The 12,228-nt window shown below is 40.4% G+C and overlaps 1 protein-coding gene across 1 annotated transcript; it reads right to left on the reverse strand.

Annotated features, from left to right (window-relative positions):
• Positions 1 to 9,267: 9,267 nt before the first annotated feature.
• Positions 9,268 to 12,228, reverse strand: LOC139474668 (beta-porphyranase A-like). The gene is made up of 3 exons (XM_071257764.1): positions 11,956 to 12,228; positions 11,399 to 11,537; positions 9,268 to 10,793 (listed from the first exon to the last, which is right to left on the reverse strand). Exons 1-3 carry the CDS (start codon positions 12,226 to 12,228, stop codon positions 9,301 to 9,303), a joined length of 1,905 nt encoding a protein of 634 aa, XP_071113865.1. The 3' UTR covers positions 9,268 to 9,300.

Raw genomic sequence — 12,228 nt, forward strand, 5'->3', positions numbered from 1 at the left:
ATTAGCATGTTAACTATATGATCTTCTTTAGGCAGAGAATTCCGCGCATGAATGTATTGATGAAATTCCTAGGTACATGGGGCCTTTTCGTCCCCAGGAATACCCACAGTGGAGACTTCAATGGGGATAGGGTGTACACAATGTGCTACCTGGTAGATTGTGTGTCATCAGACCGGACAACGTTGGTCTTTGACTGATTGTGGCGTAAAACACACTTATTCATTTACTTATATCGGAAATTGAATGTTCATCTTAATTGTTATTGTTGAACATGTAATATATTTTTAAAGAAATAAAAGAGTGACATAATAACTACAACTTTATGTGAGCGCGAGTAGCTTTTTTGGAATGAGATGAATAAGTCTTATAAAGTTGTAAGCTTCTTCACAACCGTGTAACTATGAATTGACTTTATTGGGTAATCAAAAAAGAGATAGGACCTAAAATAGCCAAATTTCATACGATTTCACTTGTCCACCATCTTGGATGCAAGGCGAAAACATTTCAGCGCGTTTGAAGCCACTGAGAATGCCCCCCTGCAGAGTTGGACGAACATTCTGCGGTGGCGCGGCTGAGTTGACCAGAGGCTATCAGCAGTATTTCCTGTCCAGGTTATTTAGGTCAGTTGTTTGTGTGTGTGTGTGTGTGTGTGCGCGCGCGCGCGTGCGTGCGTGTGTGTGTGTGTGTGTGTGTGTGTGTGTGTGTGTGTGTGTGTGTGTGTGTGTGTGTGTGTGCGTGCGCGCGCGCGTGCGTGTGTGTGTGTGTGTGCGTGCGTGTGTGTGCGTGTGTGTGCGCGTGTGTGCGCGTGTGTGTGTGCGTGTGTGCGTGTGTGCGTGCGTGCGTGTGGGGGGTTGGGGCGGGTGAGATTAGGGGGATAGATGACAGATTTAGCAACAAGTAAGGTCATCTTGAGTGGGAGGGTATTCGCAGATGGATTAGCATATGAACTATGATTCTCTTTAGGCAGAAAATGAGGATCCACGATGTTCGACCTGGTAGAAGTGTGTTATCAAACCTCACAGCATTGGTTTTTTGACTGACTGTAGTGTCAAAACAAACTCATTCATTTACTTGAACTGAATGTTCATCTTAATTGCTATGGATAGTCACGGAGCCATGATCCAGAGAACAGGGTGTCATTAGATAGAAATAAACTAAGTAATAATAGGATTACCAGAAAAACGGGGTTTAACACACAAGCCAATACACTTCGCTCATTAACACCAGGGTAAGTCAGTACAAGATTGAAAACTGCCCCATAATTATGTATGACATGCTTGTCGGGTATTGCTACATATATATGTGAAAACAAAGTTATTAAAATGAAGAGCAAAACTGATGAAAGTTAACAATAAACGTGTATACGTGTTATATCGTCACTGCAAAAATAATGATTGTTTGTCTTTAGTATTAACATTCAAATACGTTATATCTGTATTAGCGATATTGTCTTTGTTCCACCGGTGAGTCAGCGTTAGCCGTACTATCTCGTAGTATAATTGAATTTCTGAAGACATCACGATACAGTTTTTACGATGCATCACGTCTGCACTAGCGCTTGATAACAGCCTTGTGTTTGGGCGTTTCAGTGGTTTAAATCGCTACTCTTGATATTGTTGATTAAACTTTGATACTATGAACAATATAATGTTATGTGAGAGGTTGACTTTAGAACGGTAACATACTAATAGTATATAGGATGACATAAACAGCAATGAGAAGTTCGTCCAGATTAGTGTATAGGCAACATTTAATAATTAAAATAATTACATTCAACAACTCCCCTTTTAAGTCCATTTTCCTGACTTATAAGTAAATGCAAGAACAATCGGCCGGAATACAATTTATAGTTCTTGTCCACTTCCATATGACTATATAGCATACAATAAGCTATCGGGTCCCGTTTAGATCGGTTTGGGTGGCAGCCTAGACAGCCAAAGAATAGTTTCATCTTGGAATCTCCCATATCACTGGGAATCCTCTTCAATTTAAATGGAGTTACTCGTTACGATTCCGAACCTTCACGTGACTGTGTTTATGAACCATTGTCAAATAGTGGTGACATTAAATCTAGGAAACAATACGCGAAATCGCGCATGCACAGAACGGAAAATTTGGTCAAGACATTAAGTAATCCGCATGCGCAGAACGATTGATTTCAGTACTTCCGCTAAGCGCTTCGAGTGCAGCGTCAAACGCGGGCCTGTAATCTAACACGCGGGGACTGACCAATGAAATCTGAGAAGTAGAAATACCGGTAGACGCTGTTGCTTGATTGACAATGTCAATCAAGAAAGGGAGGAGCTTAACGCTATCGTTCTCTCCCAGTAAATTCCGATGTCAAATAACGACGTTATTTGGACGGAAAAACGATGGTTTGAAAACGTCCAAATAACGTCGTTTTTCCGTCCAATGACCATATACGGAAAAAAACGACGTTTTCGTGTTTGCAGTGCATGCATCTGAAATTCTAATTCATATACATAAAGAAACACCACGTGGGGACCTGGGATAAAATCTGTCCCCAGCACCCCATTGCTGGTCGTAAGAGGCGACCGAATTGGGCAATCCGTTTGCCGTGAGTTGCGCCCCTGTGTAGGTGCAGGAGGGGAGTCTAATACTTGAGGGCTCTGGTTCCTTTGGCCTAGACAGATGGATAGCATTGGTCAGCCCTGTGCGTAATGATTCTATTTTTTTGCACATACATACATTTTATTTTCCACAAATGCATTGCTTGGCCGAGAGTCCTATGCCAGAAGGTGGTGGCTCCTAGGCCAATCTGGTAATGTTGACCGCTTAATTCTCCAATTTATTGTTATGGACAGAACCAGCTTGGCAGTTAATTACAGTTACTGTTACAGATCCCAACCTACTACATAAATTTGAGTGGCCAGTTCACGAAGTGACCACTTTTCAACCCTTCTAAACCCCATTACCATCTGACGTTCTGAAAGGCTAACCGGCCTTTATATGACATTCTCTGTACAGCCAAACTGAAACCTGGTCGCTTTACTGACGTTCCTGACCCTATACAAAGCTTTTCTGATGAACTAAAAAATATAGCTGAAGAATGTGTTCTAAAGTCCTCTGCAAATCCCCATATACGTTTACCATGGTTAAACTATGCCTGCAAACGAGGTAGGTAGGCGAGGAAAAGGGCGGAGCGTTATTTGAATAAATTAAAAAAATAAAAGCCAAATCACGGCGTACATTTCAACAAAGTAAACGCTAATCTTTGCGAAATTATGCGTTAAAGATAAATTAACGAAAGCTCATGTCCAAGGTATGGAACATGATATTAAAAAATCAAAGGTAGGGGCACTAAATTTAGTATTCATCATCTTGAAAATGGGGACCAACTATTAACTCATAACTCAGATATTGCTAATAAACTTTGTAAAACTTTGTTTAAACACTCTTCCCCATCTAACTATGTACCTAAATTTCAAAAGTATCAAAAGCAGCAAGAAAAGAAAACTCTTAATTTTAATTCATGATCAGATAATGGAAAATATTATCATGAACTATAGTCTATTCATGAGCTCCATACTGGCCTTGGACAAGCTATGATACTGCTAGAGGGGCTGATAACATACACTATCAAGTCCTAAAACTTACCAGAACCATCTTGAGAAACACAATTGAACATGTTTGATGAAATCTGGACGTCAGGGACATTTCCCCCTTCGTCCTGTGATGCTTTAGTTGTCTCAATACCGAAACCCGGTCGAGATATACTGATCCTTAAAATTACCGACCAATATCCTTGACAAGCAGCGTTGCAAAACCATGGAAAGCATGGTAAATAATCGACTAATTTGGTACTAAGAAACAAACAATTTTATTACTAATATACAATTTGGTTTCCGAAAAAAACCCAGAAGTACCATAGATTATTTAGTTCCGTTAGAATCATTCATTCAGAATGCAATAATCAATAAACAACATGCCGTGTCAATCTTTTTCGATCTGAAAAAAGCATATGACACTACCAGGAAACAGGATATTTTAAAAGATGTACATAATTATGGATTGCGAGGCCGTATGCCTCTATTTATATCCAAGTTTGTAACCGACAAACAATTTCCGCCTGTCTGATCATTATAATCAGGATCGGGGTGACCAACAAGGCAGTATCCTGTCTGCCACAGTGTTTGGTATTAAAATAAACAGCTGATCAAAAGTGTTAAATGATTCAATTGATTGATCGCTCTTTGTGGATGTTTTCTTGTTTTCACAAAGCACGAAAACCATTGGAAGGCGACTGCAGCTATGTTTAAATAAAATCCAAAAATGGTCTTGAGAAAATGGATTTATATTCTCGGGAACTAAAACAAACTATTCATTTTTGTAGAAAATATAAACCTCACAAAGACCCAGAACTAATATCAGATAACACCCCCATAAAATGTGTAAAAGAAGCCAAACATTTAGGTATAATCTTTTATCATCATTTGACCTTTCTGACCCACAATATATACTTAAATAAGAAATGTCTCTAAAAGTTGTCTCTAATGGGGTGGTGATCAGAGAACCCTCCTCCAACTATACAGAACACCGATCCACACTAAACTTGATTACTGCTCGATCCTTTATGGCTTGTGAAAGCAATTTGAAATTATAAACAACTGTTCATCATCAAGGCCTGAGGCTCTGCCTTGGAGCCTCTAGAACATCGTCTATTTACAGTCTGTATGTGGAGGCTGACATTAAACGACGTCACATTAAATTTTCTTTGCAGTATATCTCTAAATTACGTTCTACTAAATCCAATCCAGCGTAGGTTTTTTATCCTCTTTACAAAAATCTCTACAATAAAAAATATCCCTTATTCCACCACTTGGAATAAGAATACAATCTGATGTTTCTGCAGCGCAGCTTTTCTCTTCTCCACCGTGGCAGTTAGTGAAGACGGAGGTGGACCTAACATTATCTGAACTGAAGAAATCTGACACAAATAAAATAGTTTATCAACAAGAATATAATGAATTACAAAGGACATATAATACTTACAAATCTATAGTTTAAGATGATCCATGGATGGTGACGTTGTTGCCAGCGCCACTGTCATTGGATCCAGGACTATCTCGTCCACATTTTTTTTAATATATTGGTAGTGCTGATTATTAACTTAGATTGCTGGTGGCTGTACCCTCGAGCGGAGTTGAAGTAACGTTAAAGTATTGTCCCCCTAAGAGGGCATGTTTAAACGTAGTATTTTCGTCATTTTAATCTTTGGCTTAACTGGTAAACTATCGCCAGTGCCTGAAGGTATAATGTAAATCCTGCCGGTGTCCATGCAGGAAGCAACGGTACTTTAAGTCCCCATGGTCCCCAGTATGGTGCACCCGTGAAGATCCAGGGTAGAATAGGTCTTCAGCAACCCATGCTTGCCATAAAAGGCGTCTATGCTTGTCGTAAGAGGAGACTAACGGGATCGGGTGGTCAGGCTCGCTCACTTAGTTAATGCATATCATCGATCTCAATTACGTGGATCGATGCTCATGATATTAATCACTTGATTGTCTGGTTCAGACTCGTTTATTTACAGACAGCCGTCATATAGCTGGAATATTGCTGAGTGCGCCAGTTAAACAACAAACCATCCAACCAATCCTAGTGTGGTGATCTCCGTTTAGTTACTGACGATCTCTAGCCCATTTTTATATTGTGTTGTTAACTAATAATGTTTCTTATGACAAGCTTAGGTTACTTTGTCCTAGGAATATCGATAACCTGTTGAATCAAGCAAATAAACGTGCCAATACTCCCATAGAGTATTACACAAGATCACCCGTGTCTTCAATACACCTGCTTCTTATCAGGCTGGCTCCACAACTGGTCATGCGTTGGCCAATATTAGTATGTTTCATCATATTTTCTTATCATGTTTGTCTGACATAAACGCGAATGATGGTCACGTGTGTTTCTTTTGTCCTTGATCCTGGTTAATGTCTTGCTGGACTAGTTGTCAGATTACCTAGTATTTTATTATCATCGCACTTTTTTAAAAGGCAAGGATCCTCCAATAAAAATAACCCGCATGTACTGGACAACCTGTCTCCTTTCATAAGGGCACGGGTGGCCCAGTCGCCTAAGGCACCGCAATTCGCTGGGCAGAGTCGCTTGGGCATGCCAGAATCCTATGATTGTGGGTTCGAATCCCGGTTCGTCCAGATTATGTTTATGAAACTGTATTCTTCATATTGTCGCTGCTTTCCATAAACATAATTCACAGGGAAAGGTACACCTGCATATGTATACTGTCGACTGACCTTAATCGTAGAACGATAGACACATATTTGTATCCATACCATAGTCAAAGTTTACAGAAGCCACACAGGGCCATTACAGAAACGGGGAGAACGCCTTTCATAATTGGGAATAAGGCTGTTATTACCCTGAAAGAGTAGTTCTGGTATGGAGGATATTTTTCCCACACGTTTGAGCTTGGATTTACCTGTTGATGTGTACTGTATTACAATCAGTCCACGAGGTTACCGTTTAGAATTGGAACAGCATAAAACAAAACTAAAAACATTACAGAGGACCCAAGCAGGTATTTGCGGTTTGTAGAACCATGTCATTGCTATTTCCACTTTGTTGATCAATGTCGAATAGATAACGGGGACTTCAATTGGCGAAGCCAAGTAATCGATGTATATATAGGGAGTACTAACAGTCGAAAACCTAACCAGAAGTTAAAACAGGTAAATATCAGCACCATATAATGTTTAAGATCTGGGCCACACTCGCAATACTGCAAACATTTCTTACCATGGTCGAATGACATTTTTGAAATATAGTAATAATTACATGAGACTCAGTGACGCCAAATCATACTCAGACGTTTAACACTGCGGTGAAACCCACGGGCACGGGTATGGTGCTGACAAATAAACAAACATAATCGGGGCGAACCGGGATTCGAACCCACAATCATAGGTTTATGGCGTGCCCAACTCTGCACAGCGAATCGCGGCGTCTTGGAAGACTGGGCCACCCGCGCCCCGAAACAATATTTGACGACGTTTTAACCTTAATATGGTGCGTAAAAGAAAGATTGGTGCAATCGGTTCCGGGAAAAAGACACAAGTCTGAAAAACATCACATAAGCCCCGAGTACAACGTATGATGCCTTGAACAAGTCTAAATCTTCCTGTGGTCATTACCATTACCAAGATTCAGCTTTCTGGGCTTTGTGGTTCTGACGAAAAAAAAGTCAAATAGTTTAAATGATATGAACTATAGGATGTCCTGAGTACAAAGAACATGCATAACAAATCTGATCTGCATAAGTCAAGCAGTTTCAGAGGTAATTGCATGCTAAAACTGCAAAAGTCAGTGTCGGCGATACTGGCGGTCATAGGGTCATGTACCTTGTAAAAAGTCCGTTACAGAGAAGATTGTCTCTTTGTGGGACTGTATAAGATCCCTTACTCTTACCTCGACAGACGAAGACGTGCATATTTAGGCTCTAACCAAGGGGTATGTGAACATGGGCCAAATGGGTCAATGTGCTGGTCGCCGTGCATGGGCTTTTTGGCTTGACAGCTTGACGTTGCTTGTCTATTATCTACTTTACCACAAGGTTAGTATGGTGAACGAAGTGGGGAATATTTAACCGAAAATCTTTACGGATGTTGCACAAACCATTTCTCTTTAAAGTATAGTTTTGTTTCCATGGCAACTTAATGCAAAACTTCCTCTTTACTATTGTTCCCCTGGGTATGCAGAAAATCCGATGAAAGATTCCTAATGTGTGATAGGATCTGCTGTTAACATTATCGTGCCCATCGACTTAATTTTCCCATTACATCATTTTTACTTAAGAGGGCATGTATGTTCCACATCATTCGAAGACTTTTTATGCATGCCAGACTTTTAAATGTAGTATTTTCGTCATTTTAATCTTTGGCTTAACTGGTAAACTATCGCCAGTGACTGAAGGTATGATGTAAATCCTGCCGGGGTCCATGCAGGAAGCAAACGTACTGTAAGTCTCCATGGTCCCTAATATGGTGGACCCGTGAAGATCCAGGTTAGAATAGGTCTTCAGCAACCCATGCTTGCCATATTGGCGACTATGCTTGTCGTAAGAGGCAACCAACGCGATCGAGTGGTAAGGCTCGCTGACTTGGTTGATGCATGTCATCCACAAAGTTGCGTGGATCGATGCTCATAATATTAATCACTTGATTGTCTGGTCCAGATTTGTTTATTTACAGACAGCCGTCATATAGCTGGAATATTGCTGAGTGCGCCAGTTAAACAACAAACCATCCAACCAACCCTAGTATGGTGATCTCCCTTTAATTACTGACGATCTCTATCCCATTTTTATATTCTGTTGTAAACTAATAATGCTTCTTATGACAAGCTTAGGTTACTATGTCCTAAGAATATCGATAATCTGTTGAATCAAGCAAAAAAAAACGTGCAAATACTCCAATAGAGTATAACACAAGATCACCCGTGTCTTCAATACACCTGCTTCGTATCAGCCTTGCCATGCCATGCGGTGGCCAATATTAGTCTTTTTCATCATATTTTCTTATCATGTTTGTGTGACATAAAATCGGATGATGGTCGCGTGCGTTTCTTTTGTCCTTGATCCTGGTTAATGTCTTGCTGGACTAGTTGTCAGATTGCCTATTTAATTATCATCGCGCTTTTTTAAAAGGCAAGGATCCTCCAATAAAAATAACCTGCATGTACAGGACAACCTGTCTCCTTTCATAATAAGGAGAGGGCACGGGTGGCCCAGACGTCTAAGGCGCCGCGATTCGCTTTGCAGAGTCGCTTGGGCATGCCAGAAACCTATGATTGTAGGTTCGAATCCCGGTTCGTCTCGATTATGTTTCCAGATTTGTCAGCACCAGACCCGTGCTCGTGGGGTTCACCGAAGTGTTAAACGTCAAAGACCTGCATCACTTCGGGCTTTCCACCCGCTTTAAGCTGACAGGCCGTGATATAACTGGAATACTTAAACCCAACCCACTCACTCACTCACTCACTCACTCATAACGAATTATCCTAATTCGGTATTTATGTCAAACCCTTCATGAATTCCGAGTTTGTCAAACCTTTAGGAATGGCATTTGCACAGTGTCAACACTGAAAGCGACTTTGAAATTTGATACTGTGTTTAGTTCGTGAAACTGTGTTCTTCATATTATTACATAGTAATAATGACATGAGACTCAATGACGCCAAATCATATATTAAAACGCTGGTAACATATTTTCAACATACCTGTATTTTGAACGTGTTTACCTATGTCAATTATAGTTGTCAAAATTATCCTTCTGATGCATTATCAGATGGGACAAGCTTGGCTGTGACAAGCGCAACTGAAGAAACATATCCCACTGTCATGCTGTTAGAGAAGTGGAACTGTACCAGGTTAGACCCCGTGACAAAGAGGGAGGTAGGGACAGCAAACTCCCAAACTTCCCAATAGGTGGTGCTGTTAAACTTGTCGGAATCATACAGCTTATAGAACGAGTCCAGGGGGTGGAGGTTAAAGGTAACATACGATACATTGTTTGTTTCATTGATCGACCAACTGGTTGAAACTCTTAATCTTGTACTGTGGTATTGGCCATTTGGTAGATTAATGTCAGTCAAAGAGATTTTGTCTTTGATTGGTATAAGAATATCAGTGCCGTAGTATGTAGTTTCGTTAAGAGTGACAGTAGGTAGTTGGTCTGAGGGGGTCGTGAATGTCAAGTGGCATGTTGCCTCAGGGGGAAGTTCAAACATTCCTTGTGTCTTCTGGATGTAAAAGGGCTCGTTGAAGGTCATGATCTGATACCATTCGTTCTTGATGGTGATGCAAGTAGCTTCTCCCTTGGCTGGTTTCATCCATTCGTCCTTAAAGTGAAGCTTGACTGTTTGCAACTTCTGAGAATAGCTATGTAAGAGAATAACGGTTTCGTTATGCAGGGAACTGGACATTGCTAAGGGAGACACGGTTCGTTCCTGTCCATTATATTGGCTGGTTGTTCTGATAAAAGAATAGTCGGACGAGAATTTGTACCAAAATTCAAAGACGTCGACAATACGTGTAGCGTTTCCTTGAAGAGTAAAAAGTGACCAGTTGAGACTATCATGTCCTGGATATTTTTCATTGGCTAACAGAAACACCACTGTTCTGTCAATGTATTCCCTTAGACTGAGTTGGGTAAATCTGTGGGCATTGGAATGGTATATTGTTGAGAAGTCTACTATACCTGATGGAGCAAACTTGTCAATTCCTAACACAAGACCACGGCCATATTCACTGATAACAAGGGGGACAATCTTCCCTTTCTTCTGAGAGGCATAACTTTCAACCAGGTCGACAAATGCTACCAGACGTGCTTCATTCATTCCAGTGAGATTGTGAGATTTGCCTGCCACGATGAGTGAATTGTACGAATGAAAAGAAAATGCATCTAAATAGTCTAATGTGACGTCCATGAAATATGCCACTTGTTTCCAGTACGAAAAGTCGTTTCTATCTGCAGACCCTGTTTCGCCGTCAAGTGTAGGACCAAACACTTTGATGTTAAATCTGGCATGGAGTTTCTCCGCAACTAATTTGTGGAAGATGGCAACAGTCGTAAAATTCCAGATGTCAAGCTTAGCGTCTGGTTCATTTATGGGCTCGAAGTAGGGTGGGATCTCTCCTTTAGTATAGTCATATACTCCTTGCATCATCAACACTATGAACTCTGCAGCAGCATCGATGTTGTTGGGGAATTGACCTTCATGTTCGGACTGGTTTATCCAATTCGGCCAGTTATGAGCTTAAACCAACAATATGATGGAACATGAATCTGACATACAAATGAAATTAAAAACATCTATGTGCTTTCGATAAGAATATGTTCATTTGTGTTTGATGTGTTTCCTTTTTAAGAAACAAAATAAGTGACCTTTGTTTTCAAGGAAAAACCAATCTGATTATCATGTACGGTGAAATAGATGAACACTAAATTGCTTTTAGGCATTTGCCTCTAAATATACTTCTCTACCTTTGACAGTGGCATTTTTTTTGTTTTTCATGATATGCAAATCTGATTCCCATAAAGGGTATTTTGAAATATAATGACATATCTGATCAAAAGTTGAATAATATACATTAAATTTCTCTGCATCAATGCATCAATGATTATGGAGTGTTGGTCTTTCAATTCACTCGAGTTGTATGATGGGGCAGGACGCGCTCACCTGCCCATTGAACGCGACTGAAAGTTTCTGAATGAGTAGCCTATATTTTGTTTAAAATGTTCTTGTGGTAAAATGTTTGCGACAGAAATACAAATCTGAATGCACCTAAGATCTTCCGTTTTAAATGTATTTATTAAGCTATTATGATTAAATGACAGTGTGTCTTTCAGAATTTTCTTACCTCTCGACATCAAGATCATTTCATTCTTATAACCACTGTTAATGTTAGCAAGGTAGTTGGAGAACAGTTCCTGCTGTTTGGTGATATTCTTCAAATAATTGGGGTCAGGGTAGCCGCTACGGTTTGTGTCCTCTGGCCACTGTATAATTGATAAATGAAAATAACGGTTTGTTATGGTCCATTAATGTCAACGCAAAGACTTGAAACGTTATGGATGTTATGTTTGTAACAACGCTCCAAGGTTACGTCTTGTCCCTTCATCATCAAAAATGCATGCAAATGATCAAGTCTAGACTAGACAATGTAGTAATTGATACTATGAGCAACGATCCACGCCAGAGGGGTACACGCCATCCACCAAGACAGCGAGCCTGATCAACCGATCCATTAAGTCGCCTTTAAGCTTACGATCCCTTTAGGTTGTTGCTGACCCAGAATCCCCACATATAGGCTCTTCAAGAAATAATTGTTAATAATAATGAAAATAAGACAAACCGCTGTCCAATATATGAAGTACAAGGACAAAACAAAGAATCGGATTAGAAAGAAAATCTCACATCTTGGAAGAGACGATCTCTATCATCTGGGTGTATCCAGCGCCCACTGTCAGTCCGAATGCTCCGACAGTTTGCAATAAGGGACTCCTTTTCGAGGCCATTGTGCTTGTTCCACCTGTCACTCTCATAGCGAACTCTACCTCCCTGTGCCAGCCACTGGGGGTAGATCGTCACCATCGTGTCACTGTTCACACCGCCTATTATCAGGCTCAAAGTGAAATAGACAAGTCTCCATGTCATTGTCACTGGAATGTTATGTATCATTGTCTTCAT

The sequence above is a fragment of the Haliotis cracherodii genome, unplaced genomic scaffold (assembly GCF_022045235.1).
Source record: "Haliotis cracherodii isolate W230 unplaced genomic scaffold, xgHalCrac1.p SCAF_3, whole genome shotgun sequence".
Lineage (NCBI taxonomy): Eukaryota > Metazoa > Mollusca > Gastropoda > Lepetellida > Haliotidae > Haliotis > Haliotis cracherodii.

Bases quoted from the DNA above. Each gene is read 5' to 3' on its own strand.
- LOC139474668 (XM_071257764.1), bottom strand. From the start codon at position 12,228: ATGAAGACAATGATACATAACATTCCAGTGACAATGACATGGAGACTT. The intron at 11,538-11,955 runs GTGAGATTTTCT...TCAATTATACAG, and splicing joins GAGATCGTCTCTTCCAAGAT to TGGCCAGAGGACACAAACCG. The intron at 10,794-11,398 runs GTAAGAAAATTC...TGTTGGTTTAAG, and splicing joins AATGATCTTGATGTCGAGAG to CTCATAACTGGCCGAATTGG.